The 27,234-nt window shown below is 40.7% G+C and overlaps 2 protein-coding genes across 3 annotated transcripts; both read left to right on the top strand.

The window, feature by feature from the left end:
• Nucleotides 1–208: 208 nt before the first annotated feature.
• On the top strand, nt 209–5,012 carry LOC147818915 (uncharacterized). The gene is made up of 5 exons (XM_087174952.1): nt 209–366; nt 1,892–2,251; nt 2,730–2,999; nt 3,564–3,626; nt 3,916–5,012. Exons 1-5 carry the CDS (start codon nt 273–275, stop codon nt 4,020–4,022), a joined length of 894 nt encoding a protein of 297 aa, XP_087031078.1. The 5' UTR covers nt 209–272; the 3' UTR covers nt 4,023–5,012.
• Nucleotides 5,013–7,351: 2,339 nt separating this feature from the next.
• scn1ba (sodium channel, voltage-gated, type I, beta a) lies at nt 7,352–25,443 on the top strand. Of its 2 annotated transcripts, XM_023409608.2 has the most exons (6): nt 7,352–9,397; nt 17,591–17,757; nt 19,341–19,575; nt 22,315–22,456; nt 22,773–22,844; nt 23,007–25,443. In XM_023409608.2, the coding sequence occupies exons 1-5, from the start codon at nt 9,280–9,282 to the stop codon at nt 22,837–22,839; spliced, it is 729 nt and encodes a 242-aa protein (XP_023265376.1). In that variant the 5' UTR covers nt 7,352–9,279; the 3' UTR covers nt 22,840–22,844; nt 23,007–25,443. The 2 variants fall into 2 exon arrangements, with proteins under 2 accessions (XP_023265376.1, XP_087031077.1); XM_087174951.1 differs by lacking the exon at nt 22,773–22,844.
• The last annotated feature ends 1,791 nt before the right edge of the window (nt 25,444–27,234 follow it).

Genomic DNA, 27,234 nt, shown 5'->3' with positions numbered 1-27,234 from the left:
GATATATTATAATACATACTTTGTTTTATTTAAAATAAAATCTTCAGTTCTTTTTAGAAGTTAAGTAATGCTGTCATTGCACCATCAAAACAATGATAACTTACTGGAAGGGGAAACCCTTTGCATATTTTAGATTTGTTTACATTTGAAAAGACTTAGTGGCGTAATATCTTCCAGCTTGTGAGGAAGTGGTGTGACACACGCCTGTATATATTTCATCTGCACTCCCTGGAGGTATCATTGTATTTTTAGTGCGTCGTTAATCGAGAGACATGTTAAAGATCGTTTTGTCTGAGTTGCATCACAACTTCTTTTTGATGAAATGGGGCTGGATGATGTGGATGTTTCTCTACTTCATGGTCTCAGGTAAAATTTAGGAAGCGTTTTGATTTGTATGTGTGTTTTTGTCAAAGGGATCCTTAACTGTCATTATTAAATACAGGGAAATGTATGTATTGAGCGAATATCTGTGTTAAAACCATACATATTTTCAGGCTCTGAATACATTTTTTATAGGCAATTCAAATTTATTTTCTTAAATCCAGTCCCTAGGATTCACTATTGACACAGTTTGCAAGTGACCTGGTTTCACTCATACCATTTCTTCAGTGGTTTCTTTCCTGCAGCTTTTGACACATTTGTGTGAATTTACATTCTGCGGTGTATTTTCAAAACAAAAGTCTTCAGGCTTAACTTCTTTTACTTTATAGAGATAGATAGGTTGATTGGTCCAAGATAAATCCTTCAGACTCCATTAGTGGATTAAAACACTTCTTTACCAAATGTCTTTGAATCAAATCACATTTCAAACTTTTTGTGCAAAACTTGCCTTTTCCCTCTCAAGAGCACCAGTGTGTGTAAGGTGCTCCAGAAGTTTCAGATTAACAGGGAAAAAAAAAAATCTGATTTGTAGCATTAATGGACTTTTCCATAGATAAATCAACAAATCTGAGAAAATTCATTCAATTTACATTTTTGCCTTCAAATGTAAAAATTCAAAATCTAAATTATATCTCAAAATTTGTCATTTTCACCTCTGTTGGATAAGAGACGGTGTCGAGGCAGATGGGGAAAAAAAGAAGAAAGAAAGAGAAAAAAAGAAGGGTGTGACATGCAACAATGGTCTGCGGTCTGATTTTATTTGAGTACACGGCAGTTGTGTTATATACGTGCTGTAACCATCTGGCTATCTGGGCACCCCATTTTTGTTTTTTATGTTGTTGTGTGTGTGTTTTTAAATTATCTTATTACTGCACAAAAAAGTGATTGAACATTTGGCATCCACATTCTTTTAGTATCATTCTTTTACCCTCAAAATGTTTGTCTCCCTTTTTAAAGTTTTTACAGCGTCTTTGCAAAAGACCACTGATGGATCGACTTTGTGTGCAGCCACTCTTGTCAAAGTGCACATTTGAAGTGTTCAACAAACTCGAACATGTGTTTTTATATATATATATATATATATATATATATATATATATATATATATAGACTGTAGGTTACACTGCAAACTATCACATAGAACATTTACACTATCAACTTGAAAATGAGTTGGTCAAATGTCCCAGTAAAAACCACAAACTCAAATGTGCAAACCAACCTGTGGCTGATTGGTGTATATCTGTGGTCTGCTTTGAAAGAGTTCAGTGTCAGATTCATTAGAAATGTCATTTAAAGCGTATTTTGTAGTCTCAGTTATTTTCCATGACTTCGTGGCCTCACCAAGTAAAAAAGATTTACTCATCAGTGTGCTTACAATTTAACAGATCAACACAGACAGGAAGGTAGGGCGCTTCTGTGAAGGATAAAACAAAGAGTACTTCTGACAGGAAATTATTAGTTACCCAACATCCTGTCATTGTTTTTTTCTTTTATTATTTCTGTTTTTCAGGTACCAGCTCCCTGGTGGTAGTTCACCAGCCCCCTGTGCTTGCCGCCGCTCGGGGTAATGATGTTACCATGCAGTGTCAGCTCCAGCTGTCCCATGATGAGAAGATGCTGACTGTACCGGTTCTGTATTGGTTGCGCTTAACACCGGGCCATGAAAATCTCAGACTGTGGAGACCCTCTGTGACATATAAGGAACGTGTAGCTCTTCTGGACAAAAACTCAAACTCTACAAACAAGTCCATACTTCTCAGAAATGTCCAGTGGGCAGATAGTGGGAAGTATCTGTGTAAACTCTCCATCACCACGGAGAAGGGTAAAAGTTTTAGGAGGACTGGAAATGAAACATTACTGATTGTTCATGGTAAATACAACGTTTTTCATTTTTTGTTTCCTGTGTATTTCTATAAGGAGAGAGAGAGAGAGAGAGAGAGAGAGAGAGAGAGAAAAGTGTAGGCTACTACAGAGCTTGTTTTATAACCACATCATAAGTTAAAATGCTCTGATCAGAAAAAAACTATTTTCATATATCATCAATAGTTGAACTAAAGGGTAGAAATCTGATTGCTGACACCCTGCATTTGAAAAGGTTATTGCAGTACATCTTAATGGTTTCTTCAATTTCTTACCTAAAGTTGATTTCCCAATGTCCAGGTTTGTGGTGTGCATGTAAACAGACTAGGTGTGACAGATTAGGTGATGTGGACCGCTGTGTAGTGACTGAGGGCTTTAAGTCCAGAGGGTGGGAAAGAATTTCAACCTGCAACACAAACGCTTGTGTTCACGAGAGAGTTTTCCCGCGCTGAGCACATACCTGTGTATCTGTCTGCATCTCATTTCAGACACCATGAACTTTAACCTCACCGGTCACAATGACTCTCTGCTCCGGTGTGAAGTAAACGTGTCTCTGCAAACTGGATTGGTTTTGTCCATTTTTCATGATGGATGCAAAGCGCAGCCTGTCGACATCGCTCAGGGGGATGCTGATGCAGCTCCGCCCTTCGTCACACTCTCTGAGAATATTTCTCTGAATGGCAGTGGTAAATATGAGTGTCAGCTGCACCTGAATGAAGATCTGATAATGAAAAGCACCTTCCAGTACCTTCCGCCTGGTAACTATATTACTTTTTTTTCTTTTTTCTGTACAGATTGTGAAACACCCCTCAGCAGCAGCACTCAAACACTACCATAAATAGTAGCCTATAGCTGAAAACATACTTTATTCTGTTATTATGTATGTTCAGCCGATTGTATTCATGTTCTTGTTTACAATTCCAAGAGGTATTCATTGCATGAACCAACAAAACTTTAACACAAATCCTTAAGTTGAACTAAGGCTGCAGTTGAAAAGTCTTTTTTGCTTAGGCACGTTCCTCTATCTATCTATCTATCTATCTATCTATCTATCTATCTATCTATCTATCTATCTATCTATCTATCTATCTATTAAACACCCTGTCTTGACATGCCGACGTGTGAATAGAAGCTTGTCTCTGCATTTTATTGACTTCATAACTTAACAAAGTAAAAGCTTTAAAGATGGAAATTATTCTAAAGCTGCACGAGGCATTTTCCACTTCAAAATGCTTCATTGCCCAGAAATCATGCAATATGTCAACATTAAAGTCACGTTAAAGACGTTACAGATTGGTTTGATCTTAATTTTTTCCTCTCAGTGGCGGAACAAGGCGGAGACGCTAGAAAAAATCTTATGACAACACGTCCGACAATCACCTCTGGTGAGTGTGTTTTGTACAGCAGCAAGTGCTCACCTCCTGCTGCGTCTGTTGTTTAGGAAACATGTTTTCATATTTTGCTTGTAATAAGACAAGACGTTTGTACTGGTATCCAGCCATGCATGTACTTGGTTGTGTTTTGTTTGTATTTTCAATGTAATTTTTTCTTTGGTGTTTTTGTAATTTTGGTGAACTTTCACCTTAATGTCAACTTGGATTTACAGGAGAGAGGATAACAATAAATCCAACACTGTATCAATGTGTGATTTATAAGTGGTTTTGTGTTTCTCAGATGAGGTGCTGTATCCTGAGCCATGGCTGCTGTATGTGTCTCTCCTTCTGGTTCCCATCACAATCCTGCTGGGCCTGGTAACCGCCCTGCTGATGTGCAGATTATAATTTTGGCAGAAATTTGGCAGAAATGGCGACACCTGGCAACAGAGATCCAAGTGGTTCGCCATCTTCAAGATCAAAACCACTCATAACATACTGCACATAACTGTTCCTGACAAATACTTACATCCTGATTCAGGGGCAGCATTCCCTAAAGCCCCAAATACATCATGCTGCTTCGACCAGGCTGTCCCATTGACACACAATCAGAATCTCTGAATCTCAAAATCCAATCAGGTGTCTCATGCAGCATTCTGGCTGTAACCAACTCACAAGTTTCCATGCATGGTCCCGTGCTTTTTGGGATTTGGCCAACAGTAGATGCAATGATGGATGGATGGACGATAGGTATCTATTTTCTACATCATGACTGCATCCACAATCGTGGCATTTCATTCATCTAACAGGAATAGCGTTCCTTGTTTGTCCTGCACCCACAAAGCAGAGGATGGACTCACAGGCCTGAAGGGCGGAGTTTTCTATTCAGGAGCGGCAGTCTATGTAGTGAGCTCGGTTGGGTAAAACTAAGCATAGATGCTTGTGATTTAAATGTTCACCCCACATTAGATGTTTTGTGTTCCAACACTACAATCATCACTTGTTTTTCACTCATCATTAACTTGTAAAGTTGGGAAATTTCACCTGTCCACATCAGAGATCCCAGAAGTTTTATTTTCGATGCTTATCAGTTACTGGTAAATGGATCACACCAGGCTTAAGAAACTGTAGGCCACTGTAGCGTGTAAATAATGAAAGCCAATCAAACTATCTCATCTCTTGAAGTGGGTCAGGAATGCCTTTGATTTTAAGGTGGAGGGTGCCTCTGACTAAGGCAAGCTCAGGAAGATCATGTATATGCGTTTAAGACAAACTTACAAATAGCAACTGCTACAACAGTTTATCTACTGATTTGCAATGTAAACTGTACTTAAATCTGAATCAGTCAGTCATGTGGCAGCGGTGCAATGCATTAAATCACACAGATGCGGTTTAGTAGCTTCAGTTAATGTTCAAATCTAACATCAGAATGTGGAAAAACTGAGATATCAGATGGACGAAGTGTTACCGTTTCTGAAACTGCAGATTTTCACACAGAAACACACACACACACACACACACACACCAGTTGCTATAGAGTTTTTACTCCGAGTGGAGGCAAAAACAAAGAACATCCAGTAAGCAGCAGCTCTGTGGATGGAAACACCTTGTTGATGAGAAATGTAGGGGGGGGGGGGGGGGGGTTGAGTGTGAAAATGCACCTGTTTACGTCTGCTTTTTTTTTTTGGCAGCATCATTTCTTTAACTAGTCGTAGTTCTGTTTTTCTTTTTTGTTTTTTTTATTGAAAAGTATTAGTGTTACTTTATTTCCCTCTAATGGTGAGTGAGGGCAGCTGCACAAAAGGAAACCACTGACAGTGATCCCTTTTTTGTGCCCTTTCCTTATTCTTTTGTCATATAAATAATAACTAGACATACAAACAACTGTACGGCACTCGCTGTTTTAAGCATAAACCTAAACAACAAGTAACAATCAAGCTGATTTTAAGAGCAAAAACGTGGCACATGATAAAACAAGTTTCTCCTAAATGTGTCATATTCAGTGAGTGATATTCATTCGTCCTCAGTGGCGTTGCTGCTGTGTGAAATTAATCCATATATTTAAGAAAGAAAAAAAAAAATGAACAGGGATGTTGGTGGAATTACAGAGAGGAAGGTCACCCACACACACATGCACACACACATGCACACACACGGTACATTTGTCAGCGCAAGGACGGGGATGCAATCAGCACAGTAATCCTCACTGCTGGCATAATGAAATGGCCAAAACGAGAGATCAGGACACCACACACACACACACACACGCACGCACGCACGCACGCACGCACGCACGCACGCACGCACGCACGCACACACGCACGCACAGTGGACTGATTTGAGGGCATCAGAGCACCTGTGGTCTGCACGCCTGTACATGTGGCCTGATGACTAAGATAAAAAGCAGTACTGGCTGGAAGAGTAAGCCTGGCCATTTTCGGTTTAAATGTCACATAAGGTGAAGACAAAATGTGGCTGAGGTGAGTAAATCAGAAACTCTCCATGCAGCTAGTGAGTTATTTAAAGAAAAACATTTTTTTTTTTTTTAAGAGAAACCTTTTGAACATCCACCAGACATTCACCAAAAGTTTGAGGTCAATTTGACATGAACTAAAGCAGCGATACACTGTATATGATAAATCCCTTATGCTGTTGTTATATATTTCAAAAGAACTGTTCACTAATCAGGAGTAGGTCTAGAAATCCTGGAACAGGTTGGTCAGAACTGGCGCACAGTCTTAAAGAAGAGGGCCACATTTCTGAAATAAGTAAAAACGTTTTAACATTTAAATTCCAAGCCCTGATTTTTGGTAATAATAAACTGTATATCCATAATCCAGTGTAAAACCTTAAATAGTATCACATTATAGTCATGATACACTCAAAAAACTGCTGGGTTAAAAAATAACCCAACCCTAACCCCACCACTGGGTAACTATGGGAACACATGCTGGGTTTTACCATTAAACCTGGAATGCTGGGTCGTTCAGATACTTTTATATCAAACAACAACAACAACAACAACAACTGTATATTATATAACAATTATTATTCTTGTGTACCTAATAATAATTTCCCATAATCATGCAAACACACTATACAAAACGAGGCCACTCTAAATGTGCTACTTGATGTCAAACACGCAGAAACAAACATCGACTGTCACCATGAAAAGAGTCTGTTTGTCGTCATCTCATCTCCACGGCACAAAATATGCAGGAACAGCTGATTGGTCTCTGCATTTTGTAAATACACAACCATGTTTGTCCCTATCTGTTGATTACACATCAGTCACATAACTTTAATTTAAGTTACTACGCTTTTTGTGGAAGTATGCAAAATAACATATAGGATAACCAAAACCTATGCATTGCAAAGATTGTATAAACATTTCGAAATGTTGCCAAATGCAAATATGTGAAATGCGAATAAATTAAATATGTACTCAAACTTTCTCTGTATTTCGCTCTATCATTCTTATGCTATAGTTTTCTATTGGCACACTTAAGACCTGACTGTTCCCTTTGCCAACACGTGGGGGTTTCTGGAAGTGATGAAAACATCACATAAAATCACTGTTGCCATAGCAACGGCTCTGTACCTCTCCCTACTCCTCCTCCTCCTCCTCCTCCGCCTTCACCCATCCCACAGACTGATTTGCGCGGCATCCTTCCACTGACACGCCATGTAATTTCTGGAGGTTACAGATTTTTTTTTGTGTGTTTATGTGCCCCCTCCTCCTCCCCCCTCCCCACTCGCTTTTTCTCTTTTTTATTTTGACGCTTCCGTCAGCATCTCCAGGAGGAAAGACATTTTCCTCCGCGTGTCTCTTCTTGAAGGCGAAAGGAAGAAAAAAGGAGATTTTTTTTTTTTTTAATTCACTGTGTCGTGCCCCTGATACTAAAATCTCTCCGATGGTCCCCGGTGTGACAGCGGAGGGACTTCCAGCATCTGACTGCGTGATGGAGCCCGGGGATGGAAGCCGTCCACCTATGACCCAAAAATAGGACGAGACGTTTGAAGGATATCAGAGGAAAAAAGCGCGTGATTTTTTGTTTGTATCGGGGGTTTTGCTAAAAGAGGTGACAGGTAGGAAGACGCAGGGAAGCTGCGCTCAGCTCTGCTGCGTTTATGGGAATTTAAAAAAAAAAAGGACATACAAGACTTTATACATTTTTGTTTTCAGCAAATTCACTGATTCAAGACTATTCGTGAGTTAACTGTAGTTTCTTGTATGATCACCCCAGTTCAAACGCAGTCACACCCTATTCTTACTTCATAGCCACACCGCTGGAATGCACATAAGAACAGCGCACTTTTCTTTTTTAGCCTCCAAAGACGCACAGACGGCGGTGTAAATACCCCCCCCCCTCTTTAACTGCCTTTCAGACTGGTTACATGTGCTGGTGACCCATCTGAGCAGCAGAGCCACCTGTGCTGCTGCCGTCAAGCCTTTGAGCACCATGCACAGGCAGCAGCTAAACAAAACCATATGGCTTAAATGATGTGCTCAAACAGCGGATGGTTTCACTTGAAGTAAGAAGCAGCCAGACTCTGCCCTTATTCGCCGACTAGAGCTTTTTATCTGAAGAGATGTAGTTGTGAATCTGCAATTTGGACTGAGGAAGAAAGAAAGCAATAACAGTGATTTGAGGCAATAAGAAAAACAAGGTGATAATTGTAATTTCCTCCAAAGCCAAAGAGAGGTGGAAACAAGCGAAGGGACAATTCACTCTTCTTCCATTTGCCATTTCACTCACACTGTGGCTCTATCAGGCACAGACCCTCTTTTTTTGCTCAGGTCATATCTGCAGTCGTACACGAGGGGAAAGTCAGCGAGTGCAGCTGAGTGTTTCCTGTCGAAGGCCTATCCATGCATGCAACATTTTGACATTTTAACAGACTTTTCTGAACTGCACAATCACCCCAGCTCCATTGCACGAGTCTCTACCACGTCTTCCATCTCCAGCACAAATTCCATTGGACACCTCTGCATCGTCCCCTATCAGATCAACCTAAGATATCCGTCTTCCGGTAGCTTTTATTGTTAATCACTGACAGTGCCGTTTATTGACCACTCTGCGAGTCAGGAAACTGGCATTATATAGTGCACACAGTCTCTTTGTGGAGGCCTAGGGGTGTGCCACAGAGTATAAATAGTTGAACAAAGGCCCTTTGGAGGGACAACAGGCCGAAACCTGAAACTCTGAGTGATTCCTCCCTCTGGTAACTCTATATGTTCACACACTCAGAGGCTGGACAGACTCTCTGGCTAAAATGATTGATTTAGATCCTGGGATGTGAAGAGACGCGGCGGCGCAGCTTCCACAGTGCTGTTGTCAGGTTTTTCAGGTGCTTAAGAGGACCGGATCAGCAAGAGGACCCGCCCACCCCTTCTTCCAGCCCTTGTATCGGCTGAAAAGAAAAAGGCGGAGAAGAAGAAGACACCCAAGTGGACCACACCCAGTGTCCCTACAGCATCAGGAAAGAGTCTCCTCCTCTCACCTCCCAGACTTTTAATCCTAGTCTGGACATCTTTGGTGTCATCAAACTGGAATAGCTGCTGTAGATCTGTCTTGTCTGTTTGTGTGTATCCCATTCTGCTGTGTGTGTGTGTGTGTGTGTGTGTGTGTGTGTGTGTGTGTGTGTGCGTGTGCGTGTGTGTATGTGTGTGTGGTATGTTTTGACACCGCTGAGAGCTGCCAGCAGTCCTCTTTCTCCTGTCAGGATGTCTGCAGTACAAGGGCTGCTGCTGCTACCTCTGGCCCTTCTGGCGCTTCAAGGTGAGTGGGCAGTGGTTGTGTTGCCATGGCGATGCCATGATGGCAACACCTTGGCATGCATATGAGCCACCATCCAATCTCCCTTTCACTGTCTGTGGTGTGTGTTACTGCTGAGGTGTTTGCTAGTCTGACGTTGCCCTGTCTGCTCTGATAGTATAGGCAGTGTTTTGGGGATTCTCTCGAGTTTGAGTGTGTGTGTGTGTGTGTGTGTGTGTGTGTGTGTGTGTGTGTGTTCAGATGTGTGAGTGTTTGTCGTTCCAGCATTGTGCTGGATTGCTCGCTAAAAGCCTAGCTGTGTGGGGTTTTTTTCCTTTTTCAGAATAATGAGTTGAGGCCATGTGGGGCCATTAAAATGGACGGCACACGCGCACACACACACACACACACACACACACACACACAGAGAGAGAGATACAGCAGCCGTTGTGTATTCAAAGACTTAGAACAATGTAGATTATTCACAGATTGCTGTGTGTTACACATCGTGTCCCTCTGACGTCTGTGTCTATGTGTCTGTTTTGGAGTTCAGGGCTGCAGCAAATGATTATTTCATTATCAATTTATATGACAATGGTTTTTCTTGTTCATTCAATCTTGTAATTGGTTTATAAAATGTCAACAAAAAAAAATAGAGAAACATGCCTGACAGGTGACATCATTAAATGTCAAAACCCCAAAGATATTCAGTTTGCATCGACATAAAACAGAAAAGCAACAAATCCTCACATTGGTGAAACTGGAAACAAAGAATTTCGTGCCTTCGCTTGAAAATTTGCTTAAATACTGAATCATTATAAAAAATAGCTGCTGAATGATTTTCTGTAAAAACTTATCGATTCATCAACAAGCTCTAGATCAGATAATAGCTAATGGAGTGATTTCATCAAATGTGATGAGTTGTTCATGTAAATGTTCATATATACCGATACACAAGAAAACTAGCGTCATGGAATAGAAAGTTTCCCTTTAAATTTGTGCCAATCGTCTAAGTTTCCCTTGACCTTTCCACTCCTACTGCTGGTATCTGCATCATTTGAGATATCACGACCCAATGCACCTTCACAAGAGGCTGTTTCCTGCCATTTATTCCTTTATAGCAGCAGAAACACTTTCCACTAATGTGAAAATGGCCTGAGCTAGAAAATCCATCACCTCTACGTTACTGTCAGTCTCCTGACACCCACAGGAGGAGAAGCAGGGAAGTAATCTTTCACAAGACGATACTATTTTAACAAATTAATAATCGCAGCCAGCGTTTATTTATGGCCGATTGGTTTATTTGTTGTAGGTTTTAATCATGGAAACGCAGAAAGATTCTTTTTTTTTTCAAATGCTTTTACTTTTTTTTTTTAAACTTTGTTCTTTTTAGAAACCCAGACCAAGTAAAACCAAAGGAAATACAAGTTTAATATGTTTCTCAAAAAAGAAAAAAAAACATGCACATGTTAAAAGTTTTTTAGATGACATGTTGTCGTCATAGATAATCTTATTTTAAGCACTTAGATTTGAAATCGAGCACAAAAATGAGGCAATGCATTAAAAGAGAGATTTACTGAGCACTTATGTCTGTCAGCCAGCTGCTCTTTGTCTCACACTCTGTCACTGACAAAACTAGTAACCACACATGCAGGCAAAAGTCCACAGACCTTCCACAAGAATAAAAATCACAGTAATGTCGTTATTCCTCTAAATGAAGAGACAGTTCATTTAAGATGCGAGGTTGTCACGACAGCCAGCAGAGCTGCAGAAAGTTCAGCCAGGAACCAAATAGTGAAGCCTGGCAAAAAAAAAAAAAAAATATTAAGAAGGTTATACAACCTCGATTGACAGAAATAGACAGTTTGGTTGAAGGGCCGGCGGGTTAGTTAAGGTCTGAAGTGAGTGAGCACATCTGGAGCTGGACGCAGTGAGGATGAGGATATAAGGCAAGACAGGAAATTGGATGGAATCTCCCAAAAGACGAGGAAAAGGAACAGATTGAGGCTGATAAAAAAATAAAAAATAGCAGCATATAGCAGCTTTTTATTTTGAAATGTGCATTTGCATGTGCTGACAAAAAAATAAACATGAGATGGAATTAAAGAGTGTTTCTGAAAGGCAGTGGATGAATACAATAGTTGAATATTAACTAGGATGATTTGGTGATTATCACAAGCTCCACCCATGTTTCATCACACTAAGCTCCGTCTAAATAAAGTTTGGTGTCAGTTGCAGACGACAAATGTAATCAGAATAAGAACAGGAGAAATAAAGGGACGCTCAAAAATACAATACAACACACGTATCACCTGTGGCTCATCCTGTAATTTCCATACGTATGTGAACATTTTTTTTGTGACGCTCAAAATGCCAAAAAAAAACCCATTTAAATAAAACTAGAAATGAAAAACTATTCAGCTCCGCTCTTTCCAAATGTAACAATAAGATCATCCACAGATAAAAGTGCAAATACCAGCTGTCTGTCTCTGAAAACAAAAGAACTTTTTTAACCAGCCTGGAGCGGAGCTGCAGCCGGGCTCATCTGGGACTGACTATAAACACATGACATGAACATCAGCGCTCAAGATGCATAAATTACAAAGAAATGTAATTTTTAAAAAAGAGTCACGAGGATAGAAAAATCCCTGCAAACAAAACTCAACCAGCGATGACAATCAAATGTAATTTTTCGCGCGACACAAACTGAGCAGTAAGTTGACAGAGTTGTGTTTCCCTGCGCCCCCGAACACAGGCTCATAAAACCTAATGCATCTGTTGGCAACTTTATCTAATGCATGCAGCAGAGAGACTCTTTGTGTCTGCAGTCGCACCCTGGAGCCATTTAGTCTGCAAATGGGTTGAGTATGAAGTAATGGTCAAAGGAGATCACCGTCAACAGGATATTTGAACAACCACAGCGTCAGGCCATTTGGATTCATGTCCATTCCTTCACTCCATCCCAGAATTACATTACATTACAGAGACGCTCATCATTTTAAGATGCCGGCGTGGATACATAAACCAATTAGACATTCAAGTGATGCACTGCAGCAAGTTTTTAAAAGACAATTAAGTCTGATATATGGTCTGTTCTATAAAAGGGGTTGTACTCGGAATTGTGACACAAATTGTAGTTTTTCCCAAAGTCTTAAAATAGAAAAAAAAACACATTAGAATTCATGTTTAGTTTTTTCCAGCTTCTTCAGTATCTACAGCTCTGGAAATCTTTTTTTTTTTAAAGAAAAGAAAAGTTGAATAATTTAACATGATCTGTACTCTAACTAAACGCGCCCCTTGTAGCAGCTGAGTATGTCCACATTCCCGTTCTACAATGGCTGCTACATACAGTGTATAGGACGTCTGGATCTATATTCATTTCTCCGTACAAGCAGCAGACTTTGTAAACAAGGAGCTCTTGATTGATGCGCTCCATCTGAGCGGCCCTGCAATCTGAGCAAAAACATGAATGTGATTTTCAAAACTATAACAGTGGTTCGCTTGTGCAGCCTCACAACTGCATGGATCTAATTCTGATGGGAGTTTCATTTTGATTCTATTTGAGGTTTTTTTTTTTTTTAATTTATTGCGAGATCCTTTTCTAACCCACAAATCTGGAGCGAGATACTGTGCCGTGACCTAATTGCAGGCTGCATGTGTCCTGCTCACTTGTGTCGCACACATGACATGCAAATATACATGCACACTCGCATGCGCGTGCACACACACACACCTGAGCCCGTGTTTATCCAGCTGTGTGAGGTCTGTAATCCCAGGGTGCCCTGTAGCAGCTGGAGGGGGGTGGGAGTCAGAGGAGCGAGAGGAGCTTTGAAGGACAGAATAACCTTCCACACAACTCACTTTGTATCTGGGAACTCATCAGCTGTGTCAGTAATTATCGTTAACACCATCAAAATAGCAAAGTATTTTTGCTCTGCCCTAAATAAATGTGCTGCTCTGCACTTTCTTTCGCTCCTATGATCAGCGTGAAACTGCAAAAAGCAAGAACAAAGGAGTAAGTAAGAATTTAGAAATAGTGGCTTATAGTTGAGCTGAAAGCAGATTTCTTCAAATTTCTCATGTTTCTTGGAAAAAATACTTTCTTACTTCCCTCTGGAATTAATAAAAACTAAATGTTAAGAACACAGACGTGTTTAGATGCTGGCCCATATTGTTTTCAACTAAAGTAACGGTACACAGAAAGTTTTGTTTTAATAATTACATCCCAGTATCAGTTTGTAAACATTTCTCATAGTGCTCAAAATACTGTAAAATGAATTATTATAGGATTCCTGCCACTGTCAGGTAAACCCGCCAAGACAAAAAACTTTAATCTGATCAGCTCATCCTCCATTTTAGCGGTTTTCCATTATCGACTGCGAAAGCACTTTATGAGGACACGTTAAACCATCAGTACTCGACACTGTACATAACAGCGCTGCAGAGAGAAGAAACAAGAGAAGAAGCCATACAGCAAAAGCAAAATGAGCTCTCTAACAATCACTCAAGAAAATCAGGGGGAGAAAAAAAGGAGCAGAGGGAGCTGATATCCTGGAGACAAGCAGGCCAATAAGAAGAGAGGCATGAAGCTCATGAGTGCTGGCATTGCTACGATGCTTTATCAGCACCAGTGACGTACTTCTTCACTCCACTCGTACACTGGAGGCTCACAGAGCAGCGTGCTTCAATGGTCTACTAGTTGCAGTGGAAAGTCTCTTGCTCGCTTGGTGTCAAGGGGAAATGTCATGGATGCTTGGCATTTCCCTAGGTCATGTATGCCTACAGTATGTGTGTGTGTGTGTGTGTGTGTGTGTGTGTGTGTGTGTGTATGTCTGTAGTAACCTTGCCATGGAAACAGATGTTGTCCTCCCTGATCTTTTTTGCTGTCGCTTATCCAATTTTCTTTTCTCCTGCTCTCTCTTACGGCCAGTTCAGCAAATTACCTTGATCCTTTTGTATCTCCTTTAGCTCCCAGCAACATGCTAAGCTAGCTGACGTCAGTAGGTGGATGGTCTTTTGTGGTGCTAAAGCTATGAGTCAGTTTTGTTTTTGTTTTTTTTTTGCCTTGTAGGCCTCATGGGTGCACAGCAACTGATATAAGGGATTAACCAACCACCCCCCGGTCAGGGAAAAAAACTCCTAATCTGCAATTTCTGGAATATCCGTTGCATAATCCTGAACCTCAGTCCACAGATTACGCAATGGATTTGCATTTTTGATGCTCGGTGTGTGTGTGTGTGTGTGTGTGTGTGTCTTGCTACTGTGTGTGAGAATCGTTACTGAGGCAGTTTGACGGCTCTGACTCTGTTTAGTCTGCACTTTGGACGTGCAGTTCCTTGAGTGTCTGCTCGCATGTTTGTCTCTCTCTCTCTCTCTCTCTCTCGCTCTGTCTTTTCACTGTCGTCTTCACTGTCGTCTTCACTTGCTGTCTCAGCTTCGGACAGTCAGCAGCTTCCCTGCTCACCTTGCACAATCTCGCCTCTCGCTGCGTCATCAACCTCCCTGAGGATTACTGCCTCACGCTGTCTGTGTGTGCCGCTGTTCCTGCTGGGTTTTCATCTCTCGTTGCTCTTCTTTGTTCTTTCAATCCTGCAACTAAAGTGCTCTCTTCTTCTTCCTCTCCTTCTTCAGACATTTCTCCCTTGCTGTCCGTCAAACATGTGCTTTGTTGTCATTGTAATGTGTCTCCTCCGCCTGTGTTCCAGGCCTCACCACCTTTTCTCTGAGCACTCAATGTGCCGGCTATCTCAAACCCTCCTGTGTGTTTCCTGCATGGGATGCCTTGCTCCTGTGTCCGTCTGGTGTTTCTTTGCCTCTCTGTCTTATTTCTGCCCCTCTGTCTTTTCTACACAGTAGAAGCTGATACCCTAGAATCTCTAACAGACTTGAGTCAATGCATATTAATGTTTAACTTCAAACTGAAATGAAAATGCTTTCCTGTGCGATTTCACAGGGGCATTGAGTGATGAATGACTTTCATCGACCTCTATTGGCAGCCGAGGATTAGCAGCAGCACTGACAGCTGGTGCATCTTACAGCAGCGTATAATTAACTCAAACAATCAACTGACGAGAGCTAATTAGAGTGGAGATGAAACTGAGAAACATAAAATAATGTAATCATTTTACATTTTCCTCTTTTCTGTGAATAAGTGCCCCTGTTCTATAAGCAGTTCAGATAATGAATTAGCAAATGCTGTTTGCCTCAGGTCTGTTTGTTTTAATCTCGAGGTCCTCAGGAGACCCGCTGCCCAGAAAACCCGAAAACCCGAAAACCCGAAAACCCGAAAACCCCAGCCTTAACTGATCCCTGTTCTGTAGGTTTCAGACATTTACGTTTTCCTTCCTTGTCTTATTGTGGTGGTTTTCAGTCTTTGTAGATGTGATGTTAAAGGGAAATTCCAGTTCATTACAACAATTATTTTGGTCATTGTTTTAATCCTTTATTAAAACACTGTACTCATGAAAATTATTACAGAGATCTGGGAACGGGACCGGGCTGCAACACAGTCTGATGGTGCATGAAACAATGCACACAGCCTTGTAGACAGGCTGTAAACAAGTCAACAGTTCCTACTATCAAAAAATAAACAACAACAAAAAAAAAAAGTTTGATTTCAACCTATGACCCGTGAGGTCATGTGACTGATGTCTTTTCAGAAATGTTGCTGCTTTCCCAGATCTCAGCAACTATCCTAGTGAGAACAGTGTCGTTACTCTGAACAAGAACAATGGCCAAGTTTTATGAAACTTCACCTTCAGGTGGTCGGCAGATCCAGCACGGCCTGATGAAATCATTCATCAGCACGTGCTGTATTTTTTTATCCATCGGAACAAAATGCAGACGATAACTTGTTGGAATTCGGCTTGAGCTGGAATTAAACCCGTCAGTCAGGCTGAGGCTCGGGTTCAGTCGATCTCGGGTCCGGCTGGGCGGCTCGGGTCTGTGTTTGCTTTTAAATGCACGGGTTCGTCTCTTATAGTAGAATATGAAAGCAGTGGAGCCAGTTACCTTGGTTACTTTTGGGTTTATATTTCTGGGCCTGTTAAGTCTTGCATTATGTTCTTAACCTTCTTTTCTCCTCTTTCCCCTTGTTCTCCTCTCTCCCTCTTCTCTCTCCGCAGTGCATCAGCCAGCATTAGGCTCTTCCTCTCCCGCTTCCCCCAGCTCCCCATGCTTTTGTAGAAATGGCTACTACTGAAGCTTGTGCTAACTTTCTCTTTCTTCCTTCCTCCGTCATTCCTCCCCTTCCATCTCTTTCTCTGCAGTGTGGTGGCATTTCTATTTTTTTTTTAATGTCTCTCTATGGCGCTGCTATATTAGTATCCCAGGGAGTAATAATAGAGCTTTGCTGTTCTATATTTGTTTATATGGACGACGTGCAGCCACTGTGAATCTCAACCAAACTTATAAGGATTTCTAGAGTTCATCTGATCAGCGTTGTGCTATGTGTTTCCTGTCCTCTCCCTCATCTCCCTCCCCCTTCATCTTACAATTCGAAACAAAAGCTGCCCCAGAGGTCAAAGTTGAGAATAGCACACGATCATTGGTTGAGAGCGATGCTGAGGCCTCAGTGGAAACTGCAAGGTGCAGTGTGAGAAAGAAACATTTGGAGTTACAGGTGTGTAACTCCTGGCCGATGAGAAGTATGTGTCATGATGATGATGGCATATATAGACTCACGCTTCTATATATGAATTTAGCTCAGATACCAATTGACAGAATGCAAGAAAATAGTATCGCTCACTGCAACCTCTTTATTTCCCCTCAGCTTCACAGATTAAAAACACCTGAAATGTAAATTACCACAAAACTGAAGGCCAAATTATTCAAATTCACATCAATCTATGAACTGAAATGGTGAGTGGAAATAAAAAAAAATGCAAGAATAAAGCTATGCCCGATAAGAAAGAAAAAAAAAAACCACGCATGCAATGAGCATTGGGAGCAAGCACGCAAAAATACACAACTTACAGTAGCTAACATTGTTTTGTAAAGTACTGTTTAGACAGTTTGCCTGCAAGTACTGAGATACTGCAAAACACCAGAGCTCTGCCCCTGTGCCAACCTTCCCCCGCGAGTCATGGGTACATGAAAAAGAGGATGATGGCCGCCCACGGCTCTTTCCTCTGAAACCTGTGGCCTGCAAATAGACAGAGTGATAAGTGATAATATCGGGTTTCTTACTGTGTGGTCTTCACCCTCTTCACTCTGTAGCATCTCTGTGCCATGGAGCCTGCGTGGAGGTGGACTCAGACACAGAGGCCGTGGCCAATGAAGGCTTCAAACTGGGCTGCATCTCCTGTAAGATGAGGGGCGAGGTGCCCGCCAAGGCCTCTGTTGACTGGTACTTCAAGGCTTTGGATGAATCCAACTTCTCCCATGTAAGTAGCAACAAGATATATTACAAGATAAAACCTTGCAAAAGCAGAACTCATTAATGAATTAAAGGAATAGTTTGACAATTTGGGAAGCGTCCTTCTTGTTGATAGTTAAATGAGCAGATTGATACCAGTCTCTCACTCCATTGTAAATATGCAGCTACAGCCTGATGCTGGTTAACGTAGCTTAGCACAAAAACTGGAAACAGATTAGTTATCAGGTGTCCAGATAAAGAAGGAAAATAAGCCCCAAACATCCTTCACAATGATGTTGTTTGTCTTCTCTTCTGGGAATCAGCTACAATGCATTTAACATGAGAGAGAGCACAGTCTTGCATTTTTCATGAGGGTTTTTTTCTTTTTTTTTGCCCCCTGTTTTGTGTTGGCTGGAAGGCAGCACTTTTGCTTACCTAAGGAGTCCTCACCAGGCAAAGCAAAGTAAAGAGGCCATTATGGTATATGGGCTGATAGGAGAGATCCCATTAGCCCTCAGCTGTCATTTAGAATTTGTATCCACTAACTCACCAGGAAGTGAATAAGTGAGGGCGTAACTGCAGCCTGGTCAATAACAGGGTTAATAAGGAGCATTGGTGATGTGGAGACCAGCTTGTCTGTCCTCAAGTACGACAGGAAAACCGAAAAGCAAACTTGACATATTCATATCAACACAGAAAAATCAAAGTGTCTGTTTTACATCTAACAGCATCCAAAAAAAAATAAAAAAATCCCAGCAGCTTTCTGTTGCAGTTGAATTTATTTACATGTGTAAATAAAAAAGTAAAAAATAATGAATTAGATCCAAACACAGGTGGAAAGACACATCAGATGTGTGAATAATAGACTGTAAAAAGACAGACGCAGCCTCTGTGACGTCACACAAATGTTTCTGAAGAGCGCCTTTGAAGCTCAGAGTGGGCTGCTCTGCCATCGCCATCTTGGCGTGACTCCGCCTAACCCTCAGCTGATCCAGAAATGGGCAAAGAGGTGGGGCGTGTGTGGAGCCGGGGCTTCAGGGTGCCAGTTTGTGGCAGGCATACGCTCACTCGTCTGTCACTCAAAGTGCCACGCCCTCAATTATGCAGAACTTTAAGCCTTAATAAACTTTAAACGGGTGAGTTTTATAAAAATTCACCACCCATACAGTTGAAGTCGATGAAGGAGGAAATGAGCTATAGAGACCAAAACCAGGCTGTAAATATGTTTATTTCTGCTGTAAAGTAGTTATTTTTAACATGGGAGTCTCTGGGGCTTGACTCACTTTTGGAGCCAGCCTCAAGTGGCCACTCGAAGAACTGCAGTTGGTGGCACTTCAGTGTTGGCTTCATGTTTCAGCCTCGGAGGTTGCCGCTTGCTGTGAATGAGCACGGGAACAAAGTGGCAGGTATTGAAACCTTGACCACAGCTATTCTCTAACAGTCCCCCGGTGCTGATGTGTAAGAGGTCAAAGGTGACGTAATGCAAAGCTTACATGACTAGCAAATGGTTAGAAAGATGCAGGAACACCATGAGTCCTCACATCTGAATACCTTCAGATCACTTTGCTGAATCTATTTCGCTTTGCCTCCCATTCTGTTTTTCTCCTCCAGATATACACGTATGATAATGAAAGCAATACCACTGACCCACGTTTCATCGGCCGTCTGCGCTGGAACGGCAGCAAGCAGACCAGGGACCTGCAGGACGGCTCCATCTACATCCTCAACGTGACCTACAACGACACAGGAACCTACCAGTGCATATTCAACCGGATCCTCATGTACCCCAACTACCAGTTTCAAACCAACGCTCGCAAGAATATCACCATTAACGTGGTGCCACGACGTAAGAGCAGAGGGGAGGGATATTGTGCTGCATGATTGAGAAGGAAGGAGTGAAATTAAATTAGCCAAAAATCCCCACTGATTTGCATTTCTAGATCCATTTTTATGGTTTGGGACAACATGATGTCACACTGAGACATTTGAAGAGCAGTTGGGAGACCAGCGCCCACATTTATAAAACTTATAATTACACATAAGAGTGTGCTAAAGAACCAACTTAAGCTTGGTAGCTCAAGTAAAACCTACAAACTTTAGACAAGCCGTGCATGAAGATGGTTTCCACCAGCAGTCAGGTAGGAGCATAAACCTCACAACTGAGTAAATACACTAGACAACACACAGTGGGCAGTGGACGGCCCAAGAAACTGTGCACAAAGGTCATTTATTGAGTGGTCGAATACCAAAACAAAGCATCAGCCTGCACAGTTTATATGCAGTACAGTTTGTGCTGAAAAGGCGAAAATAGAAGTAGGACTTTTTTTCCCCTACATTTCAGTTGTCCACCACTCTACAGCTCTCACACCACAAACCTTGACCTCATTTACTCCTGTATATCTTGAGCGGATCAGATCGGCTGGCTAAGTGTAAATATATCCAAGAGGCACATTGAAATCCAGTTGCTGAAACCACCTCTGTAGGTGGTCGTTTACTCCTCCGACAGCATAGCTACATCAGTAACTCGCTGTCTGATTGTCTGAATACACCCATTGTCTGTCTCTTCAGTCCTTGTGATAACTGCTGCTAAAATTCACACTGAAATCTGCCGTTGATTTCTGTCTCATTAAAGCAACAAGGAAAAACTGCTCCCAACAATTTCTACACATACGATCAAACGCTTTCTCTTTTTGCGAACCATTATTCTTCTCCTTTGTTCATTCATTTATTCCAGGTCTCACTCCTGCAGCACACTAAGGATTTCAATGGGGCAAATATCAAACAGGTTTAAAAAACATGTTCTGAGAATGAATGGCAGTGACTGGATCTGAAGACTCCGGTTAATTAGAAAAAATGTTTTCACCTAATTTAACAATATATGTCAGGTTTTGGTGTATGTCCCTAAAATGTGAAAGCAAAAGACTCACTGCAGAAGAAAACAGCAGTAAAAGAGACAGAGATACCAACTTAAAGATCCACATTACAATGCAGTCACAAGACATCCTGCTTCTTGAGGAGAAACACTGTTGGAAAAGTTATTTTCACATTTAATTTAACTGTAGTAGAAGCAGATGCAGCAGGTTTAAAAGTATTATAACACAGAATCACAAAATAACCCTTAAAGAGCTCAGCGTCACAGACTGATGACATTTAATAACACACAGTAGGAGTTTTCCTTTAAGAGGTAAGGATAGCTCTGTTGTTACAGTATAAACACAGTAAGGGAATAAATGTGTGTGTTAGTCAAACACTGTCCTCTACATGCCTTGTGAAGAGTCCCAGACCTAACAAAAGGATAAACAGACATGCAAACACAGCTCAAATATTCCCAAGCCTATTTATAGAGCTGAAGTGTTGTTGAGATGTGTTTTTTTTTCATGGATATATAAACAAGAACAAAACTCCCAAGAATATTCTTGCAGTGTTTGTAATAGCAGAATATAATTATTTATACAACATTTAACCACTGTAATATTTCACTATAATAATATTCATTCTTTAATCAAAAGTTATAGTGATATTTTTATTACTTAGCTTTTGATGTCTCACCACAGTTATATTAATGTTTCATATTAAAATTATAAGTCGCAATGAAATAAAACCAATTTTTAAAATGCAAATAATACACACACAATAATTTCTAATGAAACTAAAACTAGGATCCACGGCTTAAAATGACAGGCCGAAGACATAACACTTAAATACAAACATCAAAAGCAAGAATATGTTTATGACAGCTGTTCAAAGAGATGTATCACCTAATATTCACCATGTAATGAGACGGCCAGAAAACAATTGGCGTTTCCTTGCTGCTCAGTCAGAGTCTGCGGCTGAAGCTGCTCAAATCAATATGTTTATATTAATGATGGACCAAATGATAAAGAATCAATGTAGACAGAGACCAAAACAGAGCCAAAAAGAGAGCGAGTACCTGACTTATATTTGCCCGGTGGACAGAAACATGACTCTGAAGGAATGATAATGTTGCTCCGTACCTGCTGCATATTTAAAACGCTGTTTGCTAGCAAGTTCAGCTCTGTGACGAGATAATATGTTAATGTTATGTTCACAATTTGTTGTGCAGCCCCCCAAGGGGTCAAAAAAAAAAATGGTTTAAAGAGTCGTTTGAATTCATTAAAGGTCTCATTAGCTCAGTGGGACATTTCAGCATCTTTGTTTTAGTATTTTTGTTTCACAGTAAGAAAAGCACAAAGAAATCTGCCATACGCTGTGTCCCCAGCATCAAACAGCAGACTAACCAAGTTAGCAGGTTAGTAGGTGTTTTATTTTCACTGCAAGGATACAATGAGCAGTAACCTTTGACCTCTGGGGCTTTCACTGCAGAACATTGAACCCTTGTGGATGTCGGACACTGTAGGTTGACTGTATCTGCAGCAGCATTCAGGAAATGATGGATTGTGACACAATGTAATTTAGGGCAGGAGGTCATGAATTATGTCTCATGTCGTTTAAAAAATGTATGGCCTGGGCTGCCTTCATCTTTTTTAAGGTACAAAATCAAACCCGACCCCCTTTCCGTAAGCACAGAGATACAATATATCTTACCTTATGTCCCTCTCTGTAGTCACCAGGGGAATGGCATCCATCTTGTCTGAGGTGATGATGTATGTCTCCATCATCGGGCTGCAATTCTGGCTGGTGGTTGAGATGATTTACTGCTACAGGAAGATCTCAGCAGCTGGAGAAGAAGCTCTGAGAGAGAGCGCGTGAGTAACACCGATAAAAACTCACATTCACAAGCACACATGCAGCCGGCCTCTCTCCAGTACCAGTCCTTCTCATCCAAAACCTCCAGATTTCCCACCGTCCACTTTGGCCCCCGTTTTCCCTCCCAGTCATTGTTTGGAAAGTGGAAACGCAATCCGTTTCAATCCGTTTCAATCTGTTTCAATCTGCTCTTTTCAATTAACAAACGTTTGCCTTTTTTCTCATAGAACTAATATCTTTTTCTGATTGTGATTCAATGATCTTAACTGCCTGTTTTTCTCTTCCTTTTCTCCTTTCTACCACTCTTTCCTTCAGGGCCGAGTATTTAGCTATAGCATCAGAAAGTAAAGATAATTGTTCAGGTGAACAAGTGGCAGAATAGCACTGGTAGGTCTGGAGTCTCACTATAGATCTCTGAATTCACTTTCTTCTTGTCTTTACTTGTGTTCTTTCTTGTTTATTTTACAAATCATGATACTTGTTTAAATAGCTCTACCCCGTCTTGTACATGATTCATTTTATCTGACTGCTGTGTGTGTTTTACTTCAGGTCAAGGAAGAGTTCAAGACTTCCTTGAGCAATCTCACATCCATTTTCGTGCCCTCCTCTCCTCTCAGCATCACTCACCTCCCGCCATCCTCTCCACATGATGGAAAAAGCGGAACCACAGAGGAGAGAGATCGTCACAGAAAGGCTACTTAAGTGACTTCCTGCAAAAAGGATGAGAAAGACTGAACTGTATCCTGTTCTGAGGGTCAGGATGGATGCATTAGGTCGTGGTTCAACGGGACAGAGGGACTGTATATAGGTGTACAAGTATGCACAGATAATATTTCAACACGTAGTATATTATACGCCTAAATTGTATATTCACTACTTGCATGCTTACGAATTTATCAAAATGACTGACAACAAGCTTGAGATGTCGTGTCACATGTTTTAAAGAAAAACTGTTTCCATTTCATTGCACACCGCGTGTTGACGTCAGGGTTCGACAGAAGTGTTTGCTCTGTAGGTTTATGAAGCTGTAGTGCAAATAAAATGTTTTTAATGGTAAATCAAAACATTTGCACAAAAAACATCAAAAAAGAAAATTTGGAACCGATTTATTTTACTTTGAAATACTAGTAAGACTACATTTTACTGCTAATTTTCTTGCTGTTGTGATGTAACTCTATTCAAAACTACAGAGGACACAGCACTGCAACAGCTAATGTTTCATTTTGAACACGTTTACTGCCAAAAAATGTAATGTACTCTGTATTTTTCCTCAGAATTTCATTAAAATCAGCCTAAAAATGTAAGAAAACAAAAAACATTTAGATCAAAATGAGATGCAATCAATGAAAAACACAAAGGAAAAAAATCCTAATTGCAGGTCCATCATCTCAGCAGTGAGCCGCACAGCTGGCAGATATCTTTAAGGGCACGTCTCTCCCCGATTTATCAGCAAACCAACATAAAAGGTAAAAACCTGAACTGACAACACATTCAAACTTTAACAAACAGAATTAGAGAGCAGGTTTTAGTTAAGCAGATGTGAAAATATGAGACGAACTGTCGACTTCGGAGCAGTTGTGAAAACCAATGAGTCACGATTGTCACACATCAGATGAAAATCGCTGTACTCAGTCACTTCTGCAGCGATCGCCCATCACCTTCACACGTCTGCTCACCGAGGGAAATGTTTTCTGCTTTAAATGCAAATTCTGATGAATGTTGAGCTCGTCACTGGAGGATGTTTGAGAACGACTTCGAGTGTTGTCAAGTGTTTCAAGTCATAGAAAAACATTGTGCATGTTGTGGTTTTAATGTCTCACATTGGACTGGGGAAGCAACTGCAATTAGAAACTATTGTCTCTTAAATTCTCAGACTGTGTTTTAGTGATGTTTTTGCTGCTCATATCACAGAAAGCAGCTAGAAAAGTGTTAAAAAGTTGATGTTGACCGACCTGTTTCAACTGGCTAAACGCAACAGGCTCCCTGCCGATTTTAATTTGCTCTTCAAAGTTGTTTACAAGTTTTAGTGGTGAGAAAATCTCTGGCTACATTTAAATGGCATGTGCAGATACGGTGTGGCTTCCTGTGACATATGAGAAGATGACTGCACAATATTTATTTGTATCACAAAAAAAGAAAAAGAAAATTAAAAAAATAAGAATATGCAGCTTTACCAATACCCACACAGGAGTTATAAGAAAGTGTCAATATCGGCTGAATTTATCTACAGTGGAAACTTTCCAACTGATGTGTAATTTCACACAAATGTCTTAGTGTCTTTGTTGAAACTTAAGGGCTTGGCAAATTGCTATTATCAAACTGCCGTGGGCAAATGTACCACAAAATGTGTCCAGTGTGCCTGAGAGGGTGAAGCCAGCGGAAACCAAAAGGGAAAAGCAAAGAGGTGAAGCGTCGTTACAAACTTTAGTGTTTGTAAAAAGAAAAAAAGGAAAAAGCAGCTGCACTTCAGACGGCCAGTTATTGAAACAGTGGTGGACACTAGATGGCAGCCAAACACTGCCATGTCGCATGTTTACTGTTCGTCTCTTTTGTACCAAAACTCAGTTTGATACATTTTGAGATACTGAGAAGGGGACACACACAAACTGATAAACTGCATGTTTGTTGATGGAATAAGCAACATGATTTTTTTAAGTACAAACACAGAATATCCAAATAGTTTCAATCTTTAAAAAATGCCAGAAAAAAATATAGGAGTGATATCTCTTTTGAAGGCCATTCAAGAAATGTATGTTGCCTACTGAGTGATTCATTTTTGGGTCTGCATCAGTTTACATCATCATTTACGTCTTTTCCTGCACAGATGAACCAACCAGTGAAACGATAACCACGCTGCTCCCCACACTATTGGCCCGCTTGTGTCCACGTGTTTTACTACAACTACAACTACAACTGCCGTTTTCACTTCCTGTGTAGATGTGGGAATGTGCTTGTCAAAATAAAAATCAGTAAAGAAAACGGAAAATTCTTATGAGAAAATCACCTCGTGTCTGGCTTGATTCACATCTGTCTGTTCTTACATGCAGTAAGCGGCAGACGCGTGGGTGGTTGATATGCAGCGAGGTGAAGGGACTCTCACTCTGATGCATATTTAATTCATGTCAGAGGTTGCAATAAAACTGGAATGAACCAAAGAAAAATCCATCATGTATAATTTTGTTGAGTTTCCTCAGGACATGAAAACCCTACATTTCCATTAAAAATACTAAGGACATCACCTCAGTGTATTTATACATTTTCTCTTAGAAAAAGGGGAATGAAACCGATTTCTTCAAAAATAGATACATACAATAGTAAATTAGTGTCATAATCCTGAAATGGTCAGAGGATCTTGGTTGAGAGAGAGAAAAAATAAAAGTTGAGATTTGTCAACACGTCTTTCCTCTTTTCTGACGCTCACAAAAGCTAAAAATAAGTTTAAAAAGCAGTTGCTCGTTGCGTTGGAAGGGCGGTAATGGAGGGGTGAGGTGATGCAACAGCTGGGTGCCTGTTGTTTTTAAGCCATAATTAGCCTTGTATGTTCAGCAGCACCTTATTTTAACAGTCAAACAAGAGAGAAAGGCGCCTATTTCCTTCTGTCTTTAGTCGTTTTGAACTTCATGCCACATGTGGTTGACAACACTGTTTTTGTTTTGTTTTTTCTTTGAAATTCATCATCTGCTTTTCTTGGTTTTATATTACTGTAAATTTTGTATTTAAATATTGAAAGTGGACATCTGCCCTGGGGCCCAAGACACAAAGGGGCCTCACAATAAATAAAATGTTAGAAAATAGAGAAAAGATGTCCATCATTATTCACAAAAACCCAAGTTAAAATCTTTAGATGTCTAGTCTGTCCAACAGTCACGGTTGTTATCAACTAGCAAATATTCACATATTGTGAAGCTGGTACCAAGGATTTTCTCTCTTTCTTTCTTTCTTTCTTTTTGCTTTAAAAATTATTTAAACAATCAATCAATTATCAAACTGTTGCCATTCATTTTATGTCGATCACTGGCTGGTTTCCGGGTGTGTGACCGAAACCCACCACGACTTGGTATAACACACAGTTTGAAGACGTCACCTCAGGCGCTGGGAACTTGACCTGGACATTTTTAAAACAATTTTCTGACATTTAGCTGATGAAGCAATTAGTAAATAATCAAAAAACCTTTTACTGACTGATAATCTAATGGAGCATGAATATGAGAAGCTGATTAAATAACTGATAAAATCTGTCTGTATAATGTGATCGTCACTGCTGCTGACGGTTTTTCATTCTGTACGATGAACAAATGGGAGCAAAATGACCTGATATCCATCATGACCAGTATTCTCCCAGTATCTTCCACCAATCAGTGTCTAAGGCTGCTTGAGCTCAGGGAAGTAAACCGTTAATCACCGGTGTCTCCGTGATCTACGCCAGCTACTGTAACCTTCTTTCTAGACCATCTGCGTAGACTACAACTACCTCGATCTGTTGAAGGATGGCTTAGAGAAGTTAACACAGAGTGAGCACAAATCATGCCCACAGAATCTACTCCGAGTCAGCGGTTTTATCTCATGACCGAATATCTCTTTGGATGAGATCGTTGAGTTACAGAGGCCGACGTCTTATCACTGTGTAAACCCGGTGATGTTGAGCCGGTTTTGTCCCTGATTTAATCAAGCAAAGGTTTTGTACTTTGTCTTAGCTGCACAATGTTTATTTAGAGTTTAAATGAGATCAGAAACTATTTTGGAAATCAATCGTTTCAGCCATTTACCAAGCAAAAAA

This window comes from Seriola lalandi, unplaced genomic scaffold (assembly GCF_002814215.2).
Source record: "Seriola lalandi dorsalis isolate HSWRI2012SDOR001 ecotype SW California unplaced genomic scaffold, Sedor1 jcf7180002054400, whole genome shotgun sequence".
NCBI lineage: Eukaryota > Metazoa > Chordata > Actinopteri > Carangiformes > Carangidae > Seriola > Seriola lalandi.
The sequence above is the reverse complement of the archived record's forward strand: the minus strand, read 5'-3'. Positions and strand labels throughout refer to the sequence as shown.